The sequence below is a fragment of the Bacillus rossius genome, assembly GCF_032445375.1.
Source record: "Bacillus rossius redtenbacheri isolate Brsri chromosome 4 unlocalized genomic scaffold, Brsri_v3 Brsri_v3_scf4_2, whole genome shotgun sequence".
Lineage (NCBI taxonomy): Eukaryota > Metazoa > Arthropoda > Insecta > Phasmatodea > Bacillidae > Bacillus > Bacillus rossius.
The window spans coordinates 33,743,633-33,767,045 of NW_026962011.1; the positions used below are offsets into that span (position 1 = coordinate 33,743,633).

Consider the following 23,413-nt stretch of genomic DNA (forward strand, 5'->3'; position numbering starts at 1 on the left):
TCTGCGGGAGAAGTCGTTGCCTTATTTGGCCGAGCCACTCAGGAAGCGATTGCCTCCGCGCTGAATCACTGTGATTGGTGTTGTAACAGTCGACATGTATCTGGAAGAAACTCTCCGAATCATGAAACACAGACGATGACACAGTGTTTTAACTTATAACTAGTCCTGGAATTATTTTTGCGAAATATACATGGCCCTAATAATAGCTAGGGATCTGCAAAATTCGCTTTACGTTTTGGTGATAGTCTAGATTGCAAATATATTTACAATTTACTGGCATTGGTTATTGAAACACGGGCTATTTGTTACTATCTGAAAGACTAAAAACCAATTACAAACACACACAAAATATTCTTTGATAAGTCTGTGGTACCCGTAGAGAACTGTGGCAGGAGACAACGGCTTAATATGCACAAATTTGTAGAGTGGAACTTGTAGTCAGAATGTAACGCGGATTTTTCAGTAATAATACTAATTTTGCAGTTATCTGCTATGAAAGCCGCCTAGTAGACATTGCGAAAATATTTTAGTGTCACAGGAAAAGATTAGCGTGGTGTATGTTAACTTTTTTTTTACCTCAAATGGATTGTACAGTGAGAGAAAGGATGAACAATTATGTTGACCCAACAAAATGACTTTGCCAACTAAACTATCAATTTTTTTTTTGGGGGGGGGGGGGGTGTTTAACAAATCAAATATGTTACAAAAATTCGTTTGGCCAACAATCTATTTGGTTGCAGTAAGCAAATATTTGTTTCGCCGTACACAAACAAATGTGTGTTTGATTCAAAAATTTTTTTTCTTTTATGGACCCTTGCTCAGAAGCGTAATTTCAGCTTTCTAACTGGGGTGGCGAGGCGTAGCGAGGGTTGGTTTGGGGTATGTGAAATGCCCCCACGAGTGAGGCGGTCCGGGGGCCCTCCCCCGGGAAATTAAGATAAACCTAGCATTAAAATTGTAATTTTTAAAAGCTTTTTTCCGACTATGTTCACTATTTTACATTGTACTGTACAAACTCCTATAAACATTTTATTTTTCTGTTCTATAAATAAGGCTTGATTAATAACGAATCAAGAAAGTGCCGTGCTTATTTTACAATTGTTTGTAAATTATTGATAGAGGCCTGCAAAATTCGCGGATTCAATGACCTCCAGGATAGACTCTACTACACTCTACACACTCGGGCAAATGCCACCTGTTCATTGGCTGCTGACTTGTGAGTCGTCTCGACTGGGTGGCCTGTGATTCGACACTTCTTTGAGCGAGGGTCTCTAATTGGCCCTCATTACTCCAGATTAACAGTGAACCAATTGCAGAAGCAGCGCTACGGTATAATTATTTGAATTGTGGCATATCACGAAATAAATCCGCTAATTTTGCAGGTATCTAATTATTGATATTTTGACTTGAAAGTGGGGTGGCCGAATACTGGAATGGCTACACACTGGGGTGACAGAATGCTGGGGTGACAGAATGCTGGGGTGGCCGAATGCTGGGGTGGCCGACCGCCCCTCGCCGCCGCTGAGGCAAGCAGTCCGGTCCCCGGCGAGTGCAGGACGGGTGTGTGTGGCGGTGTTGCAGGTCTCTCGGCGGAGCTGTACTACGTGCGCGACGGGGTCGTCAACATCTACGCCATGAACTTCGTGGTGCCTGTACCGGCGCACATCACCGACCTCGAGTTCTCGTGGCAGGCGCTCACCAGGGCTCCGGTCAGCCACTCCAACCTAGCCGTTGCATGGCCATTGTTTCATTTCCTTCCTTGTATCCTGAACAACCGGGAAAAATAATTTGCGGTTTCACTTCACGGTAGGCTGGAACTCAAATAATGTTACCGGTGTGCCTTTTTATGGCTATTGTTCAAGTGAATGTCTCGAAGCCAAACGGGAACAATCTCAATCAAAAAAGTATCGCATCACCGGTAACACGGCTTAGAAATCTCTCAAGTAAGCGATCAATAATAAAGTAACTTTTTTTCTCAAGTGTGCACAGGACTGCGGAGTCCATCCTAAAATTAATTGAAACCGCTAATTGTTCCAGTCTGTAGTAAAAATAAGTTATTAACGTAGGCATTGTTTGGTAAATTATCCATACCTACTTCTTTTGCATACCTACACTCTTTCCATAAATTAAATTTTTCCTAATATACAGGAGCGGGAATAGTTCACGAAGTCATTGGTTTCGCGATAGGCTAGAACTAAAATACTTATACTATTATGCTGTTTTTAGCTATTGACCCCACTGTTTTAAGTGAAACCAAAAATTGAAAAAAAAAAAAAAATACCGAATCACAGGATTCACAGGTGAGACGTCGAACAAGTAGCCAATGAAATGATTTTTGTTCGAGTAAATTGAGGATTGTGGAATATATTCCAGAGGTCATTAAACCCGCGAATTTTTCCAGTCTCTCCTAATACACATGACCCAATATTGCTTAATTACTAATCCTCCATATTTCCACATTATATCTGAAACGTGGCAATACCAAAACATTTGAGAAGTGTATCTTTTACTAGTTTCATAGTATATCTATAATATTTTTGAAATTTCGATGTGTATATTGTTTTCATACAAATTCTAAAATTTCAGACTAGTCAGTTTCTTGGTATAATATTTACTGAAAACGTTTTCATACAAATTTTTATGTACCGATTTGATAGTGCATAGTATCAATTTGAGATAACTACTATGATATATTTTTAAAATAATGTGCATTAAGATTTATGCTATTATTATTATTATTATTATTGGGCAGTTAGGAGCCAGGATGGACTTTATAGGCTATATTGAGTACCCACGCATTTGATATACCTAAGTAAAGTTTATTCTAGAAACAAAAAAATCTAAACATTTTTTATAGACATTTTCGTCAAAAGTAAATTATTTAAGTGGAGAATTACACACCCCGCCCATGAAAGAGGTTGAATTCCGAAAAATACTCACCTTCACCCTTTAGTAGTGATCGGGAAAATTCGAGGTTTAATTTCGCGGTACGCTTGAATTCAAACAGTTAACGTGGAGGAATCTGAGTCAATGAAAACAACTCTCATAAAATAAAAGTAATGAGTAATGAATCCCTAGAGACTTGACAAATTCGCGGGTTCATTTCATGACATGCTACAATTCAAATTATTATACCTTAGTGCTGCCTCTGCCATTGGTTCACTGTTAATTTGGAGAAATGAGGGCCAATTAGTGACCCTCACTCATAGAAGTGTCGAATCACAGGCTACCCAATCGAGACGACTCACGAGTCAACAGCCAATGAACAGTTGGCATTTGCCCGAGTGTGTAGAGGATAGTGGACTCTATCCTGGAGGTCATTGAACCCGCGAATTTTTCCTGTCTCTATGAATCATTGACAACTCTGGTCAGAAATCGCTCAAGGAAATAACCAATGAGAAATAATCTTTTTTTCCCAAGTGTTCACAGGACTTGTGGAGTCTACCCTGAAAGTATTTGCAACCGCGAATTTTTTCCAGTATACCCTGCCCTTTAGTTTTAAACTGGATACGTCCGTGTGTGTCCGGTTGTCCGGTCCCTGGAAGGTAGCCAAGCACCTGCCTCCTCTGCAGTTCGTCACCAGTACAGTCTCTCCCGGCAGTGTACAGTCGCGGACCAGCCCGGCACGAGCCGCCACTGGCCTGATAAGCCCCCCTCCCTCGCCCCTGGGAGGGCCTGGTCCACGTGGCAGGTCCGGAAATTACCAGCGGCGGACGAGACAAAGACACGAATGGCGCATCCCAGGCGGGGGGCGACAGTGGCGCTGTGCTGCGGGGCTCGCCTGCAACTTGTTGGCGGTGGTTTGGGGAGGGGGAGAGAGAGATAACAGCCGTCACCAGGCGGGCTGCGTCAGCCCACCGCCGCGGACAATGTCTCATTGTCGCGGCGCCGCGCGCTATCGACGCTCCTCAGTGCCGCGTCTGCCACGGTGGGTGGGGGGAGGGGAGAGGGGGTGCGGGCGTCGAAATGGGCTCCCGGAATCGTCGACGTCTCCCCCCCCCCTCACCCCCTCTCGCACCGATAAACACTCGCGAACAATCCACCACACCTCCTGGACACAACTGTTCCAGCCGGTGCATTGCTTTTCCATGACATTACTATGTTTTACTACATAAACATTACATTTTGTGTTCGGTAAGAAATACTGCGGTCAGATATGTGCTACGTGCTATCTGCTGAAAAAGGAACAAAAAATAAAAAATGTCAGGTGCAGGGGCGTACGCAAGGAAAGAATATTTGAAAGCAAAGAGCGGGAGAAGTGGTTCTACTCCCACCCCGGCATTGAGAATTTACCGTAATAAATTGATGTCCTGGCTTTACGCAGCATGCACACAAAATGGCTTCAAGAGTCTCAAATTTTGATAATTTCTGTATTAAAATTTAAAATTAGGAATAAAATTCAGAATTTGTAGGTGAAGGCTTGCCACAAATGAACGTTTTTGGGAGCCTCGCGTAGGAACTACTTCCAGTATCTCTCCGCCACACAGCGTTGTCGCGAGCCTACAGACCTGTAGGCGTGCGCGCAGCAATACGAACTGCTACATTGCTGCAAATGTAACAAAAAAAAAGTGTTGATATAATGCCAAATTTAATTCGAATTTATAAAACACAAATAACACAATCTATTGACAACAATTAAAAAAAAGCTATTTTTAAGAGGTTAAGTCTAGGATCTACTTCCCTTTACACACTGCCAACCTATAACTGGGTATTTATCCAAAGCGCAAAATTGGTTCTTTCGGTGCCAGTTTACGCACAGCGTTTATTTATTAAACGGTTGATTGTAAAAGTGTTGAAATAAATAAGGGTAGGTATTTTTCGCGAATAAATCTGAACGCTCATTAGACTGAAGTAAGGTGAACCCGCTATAGCGATAGTTTTCTTGTAATTGGCTGATATTGCCCTGTTTGGCCGAAACATTCAGGACGCGTTTGCTTCCGAACTGGATGGCTGTGATTCATGTGCTGACAACGCAGATAACACACTGGTTTAGCACACAGCTGGTCTCGAAATCTTTCCGCGAAAATGACATGGCCGCAGGAGCTAATCCTCTAAGTAGTTGATGATTCATCTAACTTCAGGGTAGACTTCGAAGTTATAGATGTGTTCAACCCATGTTTGCTTTCCTATTCGTTGATTTCTTAGCGAGAACAATTTTATCCTTCGTTGTTAACTGGCACTACCTGATTTGCTTACTTTCATCCTGGCTGTACTTCGTTGGCCCACGGTCGCAAAGGGGCGTGTCCAAATAACTGCGGTCCAATCATGACTACAGTGAGAGAGTGTGAATATTTACATTCTAACTTGCGACTAAATTAATGCGCGAAATTTCCGTATCTCTATCTATTAGTAGAGCCAAGATTTTGTGGGTTAATGAAAAAAATTTCGTCATTAAAAAAAAGTGGATTCAGTCATTAAAAATTAAAATACATGTCAAGCTCAAATGCATTCATCAACTGCTTCAACAATTCGTGGTAAGATACTTCAAGTGTGTACATTAAACAATACTACTACATACTTTGATGAGAGTATGCTAAAATAAAGTCTGCCACTAATTCATTCAATAATAACAAATATATATGCTATGTTAAAAGTCCAAAATCTTTATTCATGTACATTTTCTTGTGATGTTTCTCTATACGTCTTTACTTGGTATCATCTATAGGCTGCTTTTATTTACTTTACTTTGAAAAATGAACCACATATAGAAACTAATTTTTTTTTTTACTTATTACATAACATTTTAGGTTTTTAAATAAAAAAACCTAACCATAAGATTTACGAAATGAATTGTATATTTTAATAGCTATACTGAGGTAATTGAGGTGAATTTCGTGGCATTTCGGTGTTTGGCTGTGTACTGAATTCCATTTCAGTGTGTGGCCATGTACTGACTTCCTTTCGCTGTTATTTCGGTTTTATCGCTGTCCACCGCACAAAATCACCTCTGTCTATTAGCTGCAATGCCGTTTCCGCCCGGTCCACAGCCAAGCACCTGTGATAACTAAACGTGCGACGAGCCCTTTGAACGGCCTGTTCGTGGTGACGAGAAGGTAGGTGTGGTTTTTGTGGAACTCTGTCAAGTTATTAATTATTTTCAGAGGCACGATTGGCCCACGTATTCCCCTGATCCTACCACCCCCCTCCCTCGTTAGGGGAAGCATTCGACCCTCCCGCACATGTGCGACCTCACGCAGCCTGCTAATTGGTCGCCGCCACGTTCAGAGGCTTTGCAATGCTTTAGACTGGATGACACGTATAGTAGTCGATCACTTGACACGTGAACATTCGCGGATTCATTTCAAACATATAAATAGAGACCGGAAAAATTCGCGAATTCATTTCGCGATAGGCTAAAATACAAATAGTTATACCTCAGTGCTGCCTCTGCTATTGGCTCACAACTCACCTGGATGTCTCTGGGCCAATGAGAAACGCCCGACCACAGCTTTATCGAATCACAGGCTGCTACGTTGGGGCGTCTCACAAGACAAGAGTGGGTGGCATTTGACCGAGTGTATGTAGAACTGTGGAGTTCATCCTGCAGGTCATTGAACCCGCGAATTTTTCCGGTCCCTGCATATAAACATTTAAGCCGCTTCCGTTATTGGCTAGGTGACTCTGGGCCGATGGTAAACACTCGACCAAAGAAGTATCGAATCGCAGGAAAACTAGTTGAGTCAACTCGCAAGTCAGCAACCAATGAAATGGCGTTATTCGATAGAGTGAACAGAGAATGGCGTAGTCTATCCTGAAGGTCATAAATTCGCGAATATTTTCCAGTTCCTATCAATCACTTCGCTTCTATTTGTTTTTTTTTTTAATTCAGTGAAGTACAAGTTGTGTCAAGTAAGCTGTGTGTCAGATGTATATCTGCTTAACTCTACTTTGATACGGAATTAAAACACCAACTCTTCTTGCCTCTAATTAAATGTACTCTGACTGTCATAAAACTAACATAACTTATGCTGCACTGATAGTGCTTCGTAGGACACAAGAAGATAAAAAAATTGTTTATTCCTGTTAAGTATGAATAACTTCATATTTTATACTAACTGCCGACCCCATCCTTCACAAGTTAGATCGTAGCGGGTTTTGTTTCAGAAAGTTTCCATGCACCCACTAACAGATTTATTTTTTATTTTCAATATCTACATCGCTATGAAAATAAAATGTATTAATTATTCATAGAAGCCACTAACTCACGCCATGTCACCCCAGTAAGGTTTACTTCTTCATGACCTGCATGCAGTAACCTGCAATTTTGAACAATTTGAGTGTCAGTTAGGTTCAAAACACTTTGATCGTATCTGCAAAAATTCACCTTACTAACTCTGACCAGTGAAAGAAACTTCCTTCGGCTCTTTACTGTGCTAATTATGAGGCAGCTTTGTCTGAAAACGATATCAAATAATAAAATTAATGTGAGCGAGTCTTTAAGTACCATCCAGTGATGTGTGAACATCTAACCTCGGTAACGAGAATATTCATGTTCTCATTTTGCAAATACACCTACAATATGAAACTCGAACCCGAAATTTATCGTAGATTTCTTTAAAATAATGCCGAGCGTGATAAATATACGAAATTATGTTTTCAACTATATTTCTGGACGCGAACCACGAGTATTTTCCGCACCCACCGCTAGAATTCGTTACCGGAGCAGCTACGTAGACTATATAGAATCATTAGATTTGCAGAGATAAATGTTAAACTATATAATGAAACGTCTCCGATAACTACAAAAGAGATTTGAAAAATAAAAAAAAATAATAAACCTTGGCTTGGACCTGATTTATGACAAGGAATTTGATTAAAATACTGTCCACCTGGTTAAAATTCATTACAAAGTTAATACTTTATATTTTGTGCACATTTTAGACAACTATAAATTATTGAGTATTAAAATATAATTGTTCTGTTATAAAGTTTCATTTTTACTACTTAAACGATACTACGGAAATTAATTTCGTAACAAAAATAATTAATTTAATATTACCTAGTCCTAGTCCTCGTCGTAGATTTTTCGTGAAAACGTAAGGGTAAAATCATAACATACGTAATTTAATCTCTTCAATACAACTGTTGCACAGAGCAGTAGTGAAGACATGGACTGTACGCTGTTGTGTTCGACCATATTGTCGACGCATTGTCAGTCTCGTAGTTCTCAGCGATTCAAAATCACACAGGAAAGTTGGACCGACCATCACTGCAACGAGTGAACAGACGTTTGAAGTCTTGCCAGAGCAAAGTCGTGTTGAAGCTACGTCACACTGCCTGCTAATATTGCATACACAGAAGGACGGGGTCACCGTGTACAGGGCCGCGTCGAGAGAAACCAAAATGGCCCTGGGGGCAGTTAAATTTTTTGTCGGGCCCCTTCCCGAATACTTAGTGTAAAAATTTTTCAAACCCCACAGTTAAAGAAATGTATCGTCGACTTACTTCTAAAAATTCGTAACTCCATTTCAGTCAATTTTTACAGGAGAATTTATGAGCTTTTGGAGCACGGTTTCGACTGACAAAGATACGAGGTTTTATAGTTTGTGAATAGAAAAAGAGACTAAGTAGAGTTGACTTACGAGGTTTTATCAGCATGTGCACCATGAAAAGAAAAATGAAAAAAAAAAATACACCAAACACATCCGGAATATAAAACTGGTATATAACATCTGGACTTATGAGGTTTTAGAAGTAAGCCGACGATATATAGATGCACGTGAAGACTGTAACAGTGACGTTGACGTGAAAGGAGCTCGCGGCCCCACTGGTGATAGTCGCGGAGGCTGTATAGCGGCGAGTGGAGGGTTGTTAGCGTCGCGGCGCCAGTCATCTGTCCTGCAGCTATCGATCCGGCCCGGCCCTCTGGGGAGAGGCGCCGCGACGCCGCGCGTCTCCGGCGCCGACGGCCAGCCGCCAGTGTTTCTCCCGACACGGCCCTGGGGACGATCACTCCGTCCTTCAAGTCGTGCTGCGACTGCAGAGGAACCACCCACTTTTAACTGATCATTTCCCCATAGTTTTCTTGATTTTTTTCCAACAATTTTGTACCTGTGCCTACTCCACTGATTATTACACAAATTCTTTTTTTTCTTTTTCTTTTTTTGACGTGACAACGTCTAGTAAATCGACGAACGTCGGCTGCACGCAAGAAAAAAGTGTCCCGTTACGCACATTGTCCAGTTACGCCGTGTCCCGTTACGCCCATTGTACGTTTGCGCCGCATCTATTTCTCTTCCACTCGATTGGAACAACCGTCCATTTGACTTTTTCGAGGCACATTAAAAACTTTAAACACTCCCATTCGTTTCCTACTTTTCCTATCATCGTCCTATCCTTAACAGAATAACACAGATTGGAAGAAGTTAAATAGCAAGCATGTGTAAAAGTTATAGTTAAAATAATCTCTTCGTTAAAGTAATAAACATATTTGAATTAATGAGTGCAGATAAAAGTAAATTTATCAATTAAATTGTAGATTTAATTTCACTCCCTCTTTGTATCCATACAAAATAGTGATAATTCAATAAAAATGATTCAATTTTATTCATAAAAGTATGCAATCATTTCATCAATGTTTTGTTATGACGCTGTCACGTTAAACTATCGTCCGTAAACCGACTTTACAGACAACCAATATTTTTGTTTTTACATGATTCAATTTATTTTGTTGACATATCATGTGACGAAGTTAACTTTGCCTACCACTTCACCACACAAATGTTTAAAACGTACACGTAAAGTGATAATAAAACAAAACGTATGGAATATATGTAGTTAACGTCAATGTTTTTATTTACTATGTGCAAGCAAACAGACGTGGTCCAAAATAGTCTGACAGTGTCCAAATATATATATATATATATATATATATATACACATACATACATACATACAAATACATAGACGAACCACACAAACATAGATGGAAAATGAGGAAGATAACCCATGTGAAAGTCAAAAGAGAATAAACAAGCCATCAGCCACAACATATTACAAAACGAGTACAGTTAAAATAAATTTAAAAAAAGACAAACATATATGTGATATACAAAGTAATGCACGATTAGGTAAATTACATTAATTTAATTTTTCTAATACATCTGTAGATATTAATTTATATTAATAAAAGTAAATAGGTACTTAAAATTATAATTACTATCGAGATAGGTTGCACTTACATCAGTCCGGAAAAAAAACACTATGACCTTCACTGTTCACTTCTTTGTCAACAATTTTGATTTTTGCACCATCGGATCGTTCTAAAACAATTTTTTTCTAAGCCTACTTCATAATCTGCAGCAGCACACATCACACGCCACGCCTAGATGGTAATTTTTTTTTCCAAGCCGACACTGACATTGTGCCCTTTCGCTTCGCCATAACGGCATCTTTCTTCCCCTCCCCCTGCCCCTTCTTCAAGATCAAAACAAAGCATTTCCAAACCGACCTCACCCCTCCTCCTCCCCCCTCCCTGAGACGCGGCCAATCCCAGCGCACTTGAAGGGCTCGTCGGCGAGTCGACCTAGGGTAAGGAGATGGCTGGTCGGGTAGGCGGGACCTGTACCTTCAGACACCGTGTCGAGTGCGAGTGTAACGATAGGCCTCTACCCGAGCGACACACGCGGTCTGAGAACCGCAACAGTGCTCCCTTTCATTTTCTCTCAAAAATTATAATTTCAAACCACCAGCTCCTCCTACAGTGGGTCCCTTCAAAACATGTTTTATTTTTCTATAGGCATCCAACAGACTGCAGAAGGCGGTCTTAGAATACTGCAGACCTTACCGCTACCAAATTATTACAATGTTTTTTTTTCTTCAAGATATTATTTAAAACCTTTTTCAGAAGTTAGCTTTACATGTATGTTATTAGCGATTATTGGAAATTATACCTCTTTAGACGCGCTGAAGGAGAAATTCCAGTAAGCACCGGAAATGCCATTCAATGCGCCCGCACCATGGAAGGAAGTTGGCCAGTAAACGTTTTTTTCAGCGGTTTCGTACCATTGTGTTTGCGAGTTGTCACTAACTCGGCGAGTGGCGAGTGTTCCAAAACAGCAGTACTCGCCTTCTCGCCCAAGACAGGTTCCGTACCACTGGGTGAGCGAGTTTTTACTAGCTCGGCGAGTGGCTTGTCCACCAAGACAGTAGTATGTACTCGCCTGCTCGCGATAGATCGCGTCTATTCTTGACTCGCCTTCGCTTTGTTTCCCAGTTGTTTGTTTTCTCTGTTTTATTTGAGTCGGGTGTTACAAACTCCGAGGCGAAATGGCGGTCCCTGTGTTAATGCAAGGGCGTGCGTGCGTGCCAAGGCCTGGGTGCGCGCAATCGCTAAGTGTAGGACGAGAATTTGCAACACGTGAAATGATGAATTTGTCCGTGATTACGGGGTTCCGTATAGCACGGAGAGAGAGACAGAGCGAGACGGCAGAAGGGTTTGGAAGAGGGACGGAGAGAAGTGCGTGAGTCGCCGTGGACCCGGAACAGCCGCCCTATCGCGTGGCAAGTGTCAATAGCACAGCGAGGCGAACACTCGCTCGCTCGCAATCGATACGATGGCGGCAGTTGTTTTTTTTCTCCCCACGGCAGCGGCGCGACCAGCTATACACGCGCCTGTCAGCCCGGCGGGGCTTTACGGCGCGAGGCGACCGTACACTCGTTTTTTCCCCCTAACATAACTAAAACTAAATGTATTTGGGAGGGGTCTGGGTAGGGAGAGAATCTAAGTGCGTCTCAAAAACGTTCTAATCATGCAAGCAGGGCCGGATTTAGAGGTCTGGAGGCCTCGGGGCAACAGAGGAGCGGAGGCCCCCTGGCCCCAAATTATTATCCAAATAAAATGAACAATTTTTTTCAGTCGAGTTTACCAATAAATAATTTATTGTGAAATAAAGTAGATTCTCTTAGTATTTAAAAAAAAAACATTTATAAATATAATCGGAGACAAGAATTATATGAAATTAAATTTTAGTGTTAATGAATATTTCCGTTAATATTTAACAATAATACAATTATGTATGTACAAAGTACTGTAGGTAAAGGTAAAACAGTGAAAAAAGAATATCAAAGGAAAATATGTTTACTAGTGTTTACTTTTCGGAATTTGAAAGATTTTTTTCCGAAGTCTCTATTGTGGTTTGTGTGGGCCCTCCCCTAAATCCGGCCCTGCATGCAGGGTTTAAAGCACACACTCTCCGTGGCTCTCAGTAGATACCAACAGTGCAGCGGACGAACCATCTCACTGCGGCGGGCATGTTCCGGACCCCAGTCATGCCATGTTAATGGATTATCGAACGTTAATGCAGTTAGATGGATACCTAGGAAACACAAGTGGACAGTACAGTTGTATTTAAAACCAGTTGTATTTAGCTACTCAGTATAATGAAAAAAAATCACAAGTGCGCTGGTCTTCATAAAAAAAAAATCATTATGGAAAAATACTCCTGAAAATGTAAAATATGAAATGAAACCCGCTATTAAACAGGAAACACTTAAGTACTGAAATAAAAATTAAAAAAACGACAGTTATTATTGCATTAAGCGCAATAATTCGACCTGTAGGCTGAGGCCTACAAACACTGCAATACACCCGGAAAAAATATCTAATAATGTGCTGATTCATAGAATGCCAGATTAAAGATTCACCATACCATTCAAGGGACGAAATCAAGAAGGATTGGGGGGGGGGGGTGAGGGAAAGAGCGAGAGATCCTGGTGTCTGGACCCCTTCCGTCCTGTATTTAAAATAAAAATAAAAAAAACACTCGAGCAGAATTACAAAAATAACAGCAATGTAACCACCTAAGCAAAATGGCGACGCCTGAGCGTAAAGAATTTTGTGTTCTGCGATTTGCTAAGAGTGAATCTGTAGTTTCAGGATGGAGCCTTTTTGTACGAGAGTGGTTGAACGTCGAAGTTGACCGTTGTTATTGGTCTTAATGGTCGAAACGACAGAGCTCTTATTCGCTGACCACCATATTCACCTGACATAACGCCATGCAATTTTTTTTTCCTTTAGGGCTTCATAAAAGATCGTTTTTTTTTTTTTACGTTCCGCCGCTACATAACTATTTGCCAGTGTTGAGATACCATTGCTTCCATTACTCCGGACGTGTTAACCAAAGTGTGGGAAGAATTAGACTTTTAGGTTGGATGTGTGCCGTATAACTAAAGGTACACGAATTTAACATTTGTGAGAAAAAAACGAGGTTAGTTTACCTTAAATTTGATGTATGATTTGTTGCAAATAGTCTAAATTAAACTGTTATAATGCACCATTGAAACTAGGACATTCTTTTATGGACATCCTGGGAATTACCCATACCAGGGCCGTCGGGAGAAACTATAAAATATGTAAGTATTACCTTTGAATATACATACTGTATATAAGTCGCCAGCCCAGGTTAAAATTTCTAATACGGTTTGAGGTAGTTGGTTAATTCACCGCCGCAATCGCCACCATCTCTAGGGCATCGACTTGTGGTGGTCCCTAGCGGACAAGTGTCGAACTCTTCAAACACCCCTTCCCCCTCCCGTTGAACGACCTTGAGCTGCAGTGAATGATGGGTGGGGGGTGCGGGGGAATTACAGCGGGCGACAGTGCTGCGCTCTAACGTGTACATAACAACCTAAGACGATACAGGGCGTTACGGCAGCGCACTGCAGCGGTGAAGTTCCCGAGCTGCTCATCATACGCTCCTGAAAAACGTAGAGTAAATCCTATCCACTCGCGACTTCTATACTATAAATATATATATATATATATATATATATATATATATATATATATATTCAAAGGTATTACTGTGACTACGGGCTAGCATTGCACAGCTTGTAAGGTTCCCTCTGTGGCGGGGGCCAGGGGCGGTCCAAGGACTGACTTCTGGATGGGGCACCGGTGGTCTGGACACCGGGGGGGAGTGGGGGTTCCTCCGTGGCCGGCCACTCAGGAGCCTCAGGTCGGAGGTCGCGACGAGGCCTGTGAGCGCTCCCCAGGTGCGCCACCACTCCGGCGCGACCGCAAATCGTCGACGACCCCCCCCCCCCTGACCCCCGAGCGCCCGAGTGACCGGGCAGGCCTCTCTCGGAGGAGTTGACGACGTCCGAACACTCTCTCTGCCTCCGTCCCCCAAGCGCAGCCACCGGACCCATTATCCCCCACGTCCCGCAGTTCTGATGGTTCTTCCTCCAGCACGAGCGGGGCGAGATGTTTCGGAGGCGCGACGATGACTCTCATTACGTTAATCTACGTGGTGACTCTTCGGGGGGAGTGTCTGGTCGGCTGCTCTGTTCTAAAGCTGGTTTTTTAAAAGTCCTCCGAGCAAAAAAAAATGGTTGCCTGCAAAGTCGGTTTACGGACGATAGTTTAACGTGACAACGTCATAAAAAAAACACTGATGAAATGATTGCATACTTTTATGAATAAAATTTGAATCATTTTTATTGAATCATCACTATTTTGTATGGATACAAAGAAGGAGTGAAATGAAACCTACTATCTAATTGATAAATTTACTTTTACTTGGACTCATTAATTCAAATATGTTTATTACTTTAACGAAGAGATTATTTTAACTATAACTTTTATACATATTTGCTATTTAACTTCTTCCAATCTGTGTTATTCTGTTAAGGATAGGACGATGATAGGAAAAGTAGGAAACGAATGGGAGTGTTTCAAGTTTGATGTGCCTCGAAAAAGTCAAAATCGATGGTTGTTCCAATCGAGTGGAAGAGAGATAGATGCGGCGCAAGCGTACAATGAGCGTAACGGGACACAGCGTAACGGGACACTTTTTCGTGCGTGCAGCCGGCGTTCATCGATTTATTCGACGTCAAGTCAAAAAGTTACTAAACCACGCACATTTGCAGATTGAGTTTAACCTTTCGCGTAACACGCCTCTCTCTCCTCACTCAAACTTATATCGGGTGGACCATAAGCTTAGAATCTTAGGAAGGGCGGATTATGACCTTATTTTGTTTCTCGGACTTGCTGAAAAATTATATTTAACATTTCTAAAACATTGCTGCACGTTACTCCATTCGTATGGTTTTTATTTTCTTTTGCACATATGATATACGTTTTTCCAGATAATCCTGAGTATTTATTACGAAAATTAGCGCATAATTTAATATTATAATTTATGTTTCATTCGAGCATCATTTTTTTTCAAACCACGGAAAAGATAATATAATATTCAACAATTTGACTATATTTTGTTTTACCGTGCTATGCGCATTCAATACTGGGAAGCTATTCAGGTAACGGTTTACAAATATCTTTATGCCCGTGTAAGAATCCTAACCCAGTTTTGTAGTGATGCAGTTGTTTTCATGTAACTGTACAAATATCTGTAAGTTTACGTGAATATTTCTGTTACATTAAAAACAAAAAGTATTACAGTGTATGAATAGAGACCGGAAAAATTCGCGAATTCATTTCGCGATAGGCTAAAATACAAATCATTATACCTCAGTACTGCCTCTGTTATTGGTTCACAACTCACCTGGATGACTCTGGGCCAATGAGAAACACCCAACCGAAGCTTTATCGAATCACAGGCTGCTACGCTGGAACGTCTCACAAGACAGCAGCCAATGAGTGGGTGGCATTTGACCGAGTGTACGTAGAACTAGGGAGTTCATCCTACAGGTCATTGAACCCGCGAATTTTTCCGGTCCTTAATGTATGAACAATTGCGTACTTTTCCCTCCTATTATATAATATTCAGTAAGAAGTGTTTTTGAAAATGTTTGAGGCGAGAAATGAAACGCAGGAGCGCTGTGGTGATGAACGAACAGGAATGACAAGAACACGATGTGATGAACTAAGCGCCGAGTGGAACTAAGTGGACCGCAAGTGGTTTGGCTTGAGACGCTGTTCCGTGTGTTGCAGCTGCCGTACGCGTGGTCGTTCGTGTACGACAACCACGACGCGCTGAGACCTCCGGAGCTGGACATCCCCGCCAGAGGCCTGGTGCCCGCGAAGGTGCAGACGTTCAGGTGAGCCCTGCAGGCCAACCTCTCTCCCCACCGACACTCGGGAAAAAAAAAACAATTATGTAATTATTTCCACAAAATATTTCCTTGGAAATAGTTTGTAATACCACAAGAAAATAGTGTAACTTTGTGCAACACGCCCCATGGAGTTTGGTCGTATTCCTTGGATAGTAGTATCGTTAGTTTTTTTTTTCTCGATAATGATCAATGAATTTATAAGGAATGTGAGTTTTGTTTAATATTTTATTGGCATATACATAAAATGTTTGAATATTCAAAAAAATATTCGTGAATGATAAGTTAACGTGAGTATCGATAAAGTAGAGAGATTCTGTTCGTTAGCGAAAGCTGTAGACTATATATATATATATATATATATATATATATATATATATATATATATATCAGTAACATCGCTGGTACGGTGTCTGTGATTGGTTGTTGTTGTGCAGGGTGCGGTTCCCGTGCTCAGGCTCGATGAGCGCTGAAGTGCTCGTGCTGATGCAGCTCAACGTCAGCTTGTACAACGACTCTGCGCTCAGCTTCCGCCGCAACAAGATCTGCCTGAAAGGTGCTCGCCCGCTTCGTCCTGTTTTGCCCCGCTTCATACTGCTTCGAACCGCTTCGTCCTGCTTCGAACCGCTTCATACTGCTTCATACTGCTTCGAACCGCTTCGTCCTGCTTCGAACCGCTTCATACTACTTCGAACCGCTTCTTCCTGTTTCGAACCGCTTCATACTGCTTCGCCTCGCTTCATCCTGCTTCACCCCGCTTCATACTGCTTCACCCCGATTCATACTGCTTCGAACCGCTTCGTCCTGCTTTATACTGCTTCGAACCGCTTCGTCCTGCTTCGAACCGCTTCATACTACTTCGAACCGCTTCTTCCTGTTTCGAACCGCTTCATACTGCTTCGCCTCGCTTCATCCTGCTTCGCCCCGCTTCATACCGCTTCGCCCCGCATCATCTTGCTTCGCCCCACTTCATACTGCTTCGAACAGCTTCGTTCTACTTCAACCCGCTTCGTCCTGCTTCGTCCTGCTTCTCCCACTCCCTGCGTGCGGGATTTTCCCTCAGTTATTACAGCTGGAGCAAAATTTCACCTCACAAATGTTATGATTTTTAACATGGACTGAAGAAATACTTTCAAAACGAGGTTATTATGTTCAGCTGAATCATGCCTTGTAGGTTTTTAAGTTGACCAGATTTACAAAACCATTTTCACTATCTGTAAGTTTATATGAGAAATTTGCATAGTTTCTGGCATTCTAATTAACCCAAGTTGAAGTCTGCTCCACATGCGGCTGACACATTCTAAGTACATATGTACTTAGAATTTCCAAGAATTAGTTTGAATAACTACAAGAAACAATATTGTCAATTTGTAAAACACATTGTGCTATGGTTTTTTCTCTATTAATGAAATAGGTTTTCGGAAACACTACTGAACATTTCTTGTTGCACTTACGAAAATTGGTTCATAATTTAAAATTCGTGTTTCAAATACCCAAGCTGGAGTGTGCTCTCAAAGTAGATAGTTTGTTGTTATTACTACGGTGTTTTTGTTATAGGGAAGGGGTTATCGCCCCTAACAGGAGCGCCACCGCACCAGGCACAGGAGGAACTATTATATACTACTTGCCAATCACTGGGGACTTGAAAAATTCGCGGGTTCATTGACCTCCAGGATGGACTCCACGAGTTTCTGCATACTCGGACAAAAAATCACTTTTTCATTGGCTGCTTCACTAGTGAGGCGTCTCAATTGATTCGTTACTGCTTTGATCGAGAGTCTCTGATCGCCCCCAGAGTCGTCCAGATTAACAGTGAACCAATATCAGAAGAAGCAGAAATATATTTATATATTAGTTTCAGCATATCACGAATGGATTTCGCGAATTTTCCCGATCTATAGCAATCACCAGTTTCGATCACAGAACATTTTTGTACCAGAGGAACCAAGAGCGAACGCAGAATTTCCTTTCCGACGGATGGGGGGTGGGGGCGATGGATAGAATAATTTTGGCCGCTGTTTGCTTTCGAATTCTTTTCTTTCGTTGGTGGGGATTAAATATTTATTTGTGATTTCAATAGGGTGGGGGAAATACATCCATTTATCTATCCCCTGCGTTCGTCCCTGAGAGGAATTACACTGTATGAAATTACAGTAATTTTAAGGATTTTCATGGAAACTATGCCTTATTTTGACTTAACGAGTTATATGTTTCGTTCTAAACAAAGGTAAAGACGCATATGGACAAAAATAAGAGTGAAAACCAGATGTTTAAAATTTTTTGTTATTATAACAAAAGTGTTTTTGTTTTTTTTAATCATGAAGTTGCTTGGCTTTAGGGCAGTAGCTACGTCCAACGCAAATACATCACCAACGTTTTGGAGGTGGCAGTCACCCTGAGGATGGGCGACTGCCACGTTGACCGAAACGTCGCCTTGGACGTGGCTACAGCCCAGAAGCCAAGGAACTTCAGACAATGGCCGCGAAAGCCTGCGATCTTTTTTGGGTTCATGTCCAGAGTAAGTGGACTCGAGTGTCCGTAAGAAAGCCCGTAACCACGCAGATCCCCCGGGTAGTTTGTAACCCTGGGTAATTTGTTCGTACATTGGAGGTGATCATGTCAAGAGTAAGTGGACTCGAGTGTCCGTAAGAAAGCCCGTAACCACGCAGATCCCCCGGGTAGTTTGTAACCCTGGGTAATTTGTTCGTACATTGGAGGTGATCATGTCCGGAGTAAGTGGACTTGAGTGTCCGTAAGAAAGCCCGTAACCACGCAGATCCCTGGGTAGTTAGTAACCCTGGGTATTTTGTTCGTACATTGGAGGTGATCATGTCCAGAGTAAGTGGAATCAAGTGTCCGTAAGAAAGCCTATGACCACGCAGATCCCTGGGTAGTTTGCTCGCAGGGGCGTAGCCAGGATTTCTTTTCGGGGGGTGTTTACTTTCACCCTGCCCCCGTACTAGGGAGGGTGGTCCGGGGGCCCTCCCCCCGGAAAAATTTTGATTTTAATGTGCAAATTTGTGCTATTTAAGCACTTTCGTAATTAAAATATTGGATTTAAATAACATAAATTTTGTGTCCTGATATTTTTAAAGAGACACTGTTGAAAACTCATTGATGAATATTAATGTTTATCGGCTCAAGGGTTCTCTCTTAGTTTCATCTAAGTGCATTTGCAACAGTTAGACAGGTGTTAATTTTGTCATAAGCACATATATATATAATTTTTCGGGGGGGGGGGGGGGTGAGGACACCCAAAACACCCCACCTGGCTACGCCCCTGTTGCTCGTACACTGGAGGAGAGAGAGAGTGGCACGGCGTGACGGCGTGCGCAGAGACGTCCAGTCCGCGCAACGAGTCGGTGCGCGTGGACAGCTCGCTCATCACGTCCAGCGGCACCTTCTACGTGGCGGTGGCCTGCGCCTGCCTCATGATCCTGCTGGTGGTGGCCGTGGCGTCGCTCGTCTACGTCAAGAGCAAGAAGGCGCGCGCCCAGGAGTCTCTCCAGTGAGTGTCCCCCCCCACGTTCAGCCTTTCCTTCACCGAGAGAAAGGTTTTATTTTGTCTCGACAAAATATTTGTTTGTGTATGGTGAAATAAATATATTTTGTAGTAGGAAAGATTCGGTCGACCCAACAAAATGATTTTGTCAACTTCAACTGTACATTTGGTCAGGTGTAACAAATCAATTTTGTTACTTACCGAGTTCGGTTAAGCTAACAAAATATTTTGTTACGGCAAGTAAATATTTGTTTCGCCACATATATAAAAAAAATATTTGTTTGATTCAAACAGACCTTTTTCTCTGTGTTGAGCTTCTCTGGACCCACCACCAGCGCCGCCGGCACAAGCCGAGGGCCCGTGGGCGAACACACTTGTCGAGCCACCTCCCTACTTTTCAAAATTCCACAATTAAAAAAAAAAACAATCTTAGGGCTCTAAAAATTGCTTTGGCCATAGCTGTAAACGTGATCTGTTCGTAAGCCATATATTGTAAGGTTTCCTATTAATTGTATTAACGATTAGGGCAACGCAAGGTTTAAAAATACTTATTCTGGAACTAAACCACGCCCCTCCCCCCTCCCCAATTCACGGGATTTTTTATATTTCTCCTCCCTCCCCCCCTTTCCATTCTTGTCAGTCCTTTCCGTAATTTTTAGTTATTGGCATCAAGAAGAATGTACATTCTACCACTTTCAAGCGTGTCTGTTGTCTGGGATCAGCACAAACAGGCTCCGGCGTGTATAGCCTGCGGGTGGAAATAAGTTAATTTTTCGCCTGGATTAATATAGATGACTTTGCTAGTTCCCCCCAGGCCACGAATGTTGACATCAACAAGTGAAAAAAGTAGGTTTTGTATTTTTCCGAGCCGAAAACTTATAAAATTAATATGCGCGAAAAGATTCCGAGACTAGCTGAAAGTTAAAACACTGTAGCATCATCTGTGTTTCTTAATTGGGTGAGTTTCTTTCAGGTCAATGTAGATTTTTACAACACCAATCACCGCGAGTCAGTGCGGAAGCAAACAAGTCCTGATTGGCCCGGTCAAATAAGACAATAACTTCTCTCGCAGACGGCCGCTTATCACAAGGAAGAAACCACTGGTACGGGCATACTTTGTTGCAGTCTAATAGGCGCTCAGATTTATTCGCAAAAAATGCCTGAACCTATGCATCGATCAGGAGCCTTTGAGGATTGTGGAGGGGCAGGAGCGGAATGCCAGGTTTTTTCTCGAGTATCGTGTATTTTTAAAATGGGCTAGTTTACCACGTAGGTAGGACGAAGATTACAAGCCTATTGGTAAAAACAAAATTTACTGGAAACCTCGCAAGTAATGCATTACGCTTACAGTTATTAGACGAAAAGATTGAGTGTTATCAGACTTTTTTTAATTAATAAGTTTTTAAAGCCCCACAAAATTATTTTCTACGGTTCCTTGGTTTTTCTGTGCGGCCCAGGTAAACAGTTCTGCGAGGTAAACAGTTACCTATTAATTCAAAAATGCAACATGAGAGCACTCATTCTCGGTAATAACTAAAAGCTGAACTATTTTTACATGTATGAATCCAGGCTATAACCTAAAGATGGATGTGTCAACTCCATCTAAGAATTTTATGTAAATTATCAACAAATTCTCAAAAATTATATTTGAAGTCAAAGTAATTCACGAGCAAAATTCTGTCTGAATGTATTACAGAGCTCATAAGTAGGGGCAAGCGAAAAAAAATCTGAACGCCCATTTAATACAATATGATATGCCCACGCTAGCTGTTGACCGACAGCAAGAGAAGCCAAGGACTTATTTGGCCGGATCATTCCTGACGCTTTTGCTCCCGCACTGAATTATTGTGATTGCTGTGCTGCCAGTGGACAGCAGCACAGGCGATGCTACAGTGTTCTAGCTCTCAGCCGGTCTCGAAAATCTTTCCCGCGAGAAATGCATGCCACTAATCACAAGCATCGATGGACACAGTGACGAACCTAGACTTTGCGGGGCCCTGGGCCCATTCACTTTTATGGGGACATAACATTATTATTATTACTACGGTTTTTGTTTATACATAATATTGAATTTTAATAAATTGCTCTTTTTAACTTTCATATTTATGTAACTAATTTAAAGTTTCTTAGGTTATATTTTATATATTTATTTCTCGGTTATTATACATTTACAAATATTTACACTCGTCAAAATACCGCATGTAATTTGAAGCGACTAGATGCACTCACATACAAGCTTGCTTTCGTGAGTGCTAAATTTCCTGGTTAATTAAGTGAATATTGTTAACAATGTGTAAAAAAATGGGAAATAAATTATTATTATTTTGAAGAGGGGACTAACAGAATTGGGGAGGGAGAGAGGTTGGTGTAATGTAACAGCCCCCAAGCCTCCCATGGAAAATTTGGGGGGAAAAAAATAAATACATTTTTCACACATTTTTTTTAAGTAATTCTGGAAATTTAATTTCAGAGATGGTTTTGCTAAATTATATTTAAAAAATTGAGATATTTTTTAATAAAATTTTTTTTTCTGGTTAGGTTTATAAATTCTTACGATCAAATTCTGGCAAAGTAGCGTCATTTAATGATACACGTGTGTTTCTCCCTGACTTACTGTCCAGTTTGTCGGCAGAGCAAGCAGTGGGTGCAGACGAGAGGGCCCGGTGTGTGCGCAGCGCCGACTACAACAGCGCCGCGTACGGCAGCAACCAGAACGTGTTCCCGCGCCTGGACGCGCTGGGCCCGAGCAGCGGCGGGAGTGCCACCGGCAGCAGCAGCCCGCGCTACTGCTCCGTGGCTGGGGACGACCACAGCTTGCACGTGTACGCCACTCCGGCGCCGCGGTTCTCGCCCTCGCCCGCCGTCTCCCAGGTGCGTCCGAGCTATAGAGAAGTCGCCAGCCCAGGTTAAAAATTTCTAATACGGTTTGAGGTAGTTGGTTAATTCACCGCCGCAATCGCCACCATCTCTAGGGCATCGACTTGTGGTGGTCCCTAGCGGACAAGTGTCGAACTCTTCAAACACCCCTTCCCCCTCCCGTTGAACGACCTTCAGCTGCAGTGAATGATAAAGGGGGGGAGGTGCGGGGAATGACAGCGGGCGACAGTGCTGCGCTCTAACGTGTAAATAACAACTAAGACGATACAGGGCGTTACGGCAGCGCACTGCAGCGGTGAAGTTCCCAAGCTGCTCATCCTACGCCCCTGAAAAACGTAGAGTAAATCCTATCCACTCGCGACTTCTATACAGTATATATATATATTCAAAGGTCCGAGGTCCCCATGTGAACCCACCCCTCCCCTCCGACACCGTGTGCGACGAGCCGGTTGTCGACTCTCGCCCCGGTCCGCGACACCCGTCCGGCCGTCACCAAAAACCTTCAAGGGGCCCCGCCTCGTCAGGTGTGTGTGTGTGTCAGTGAGGCGGGATGATAAGCGCGACGCTCACTAGTATTTCCAACGCGGTATAGCCTCTAAGCGCAAGGGACTGAACTGGCGCGCAGTCTTCTCGTAATAGTCACAGGATAACTGTGAAATTTGAGCGGTGACACCGTAACATTAAATGGCGGCAAAATGAAGATAAAGGTGTAATGCAAGTCCCTTAAGTGCTTTCAAGAATCTCTACCGGTTGTTTAACGCCTAACAATTACTCTGAAAACATTCGTTTAACACAGTTTAAAAACTTTATCCGAAATCAAAAGTACTTTTCGGCCCTCAGCGAACTCTTAAATGTTTTTCGTAAGCAGACCCCACTCGGATATCTTGAGTAGTTTTGAAATCGCGTTGTTTTCCCTGAAGTTCTGCACACCGTGTGTGTGCCCGGGTAGGCGGAGCCCTTAAACCACCCTCATCGTAAATAAAAAATTTAAACTTACACCGTAAAAAACCAGAGCTTGAA

The 23,413-nt window shown here is 42.3% G+C and overlaps 1 protein-coding gene across 1 annotated transcript in view; it reads left to right on the forward strand.

The window, feature by feature from the left end:
- The window catches only part of LOC134541865 (tyrosine-protein kinase Drl-like), a 70,805-nt gene that overhangs the window by 28,002 nt on the left and 19,390 nt on the right, over positions 1 to 23,413 (forward strand). Inside the window, exons 3-7 of the mRNA XM_063385565.1 lie at positions 1,582 to 1,709; positions 15,896 to 16,002; positions 16,452 to 16,570; positions 19,351 to 19,522; positions 22,192 to 22,387. Coding sequence (XP_063241635.1) covers positions 1,582 to 1,709; positions 15,896 to 16,002; positions 16,452 to 16,570; positions 19,351 to 19,522; positions 22,192 to 22,387 — 722 coding nt within the window. The remainder of the gene's footprint in view (positions 1 to 1,581; positions 1,710 to 15,895; positions 16,003 to 16,451; positions 16,571 to 19,350; positions 19,523 to 22,191; positions 22,388 to 23,413) is intronic.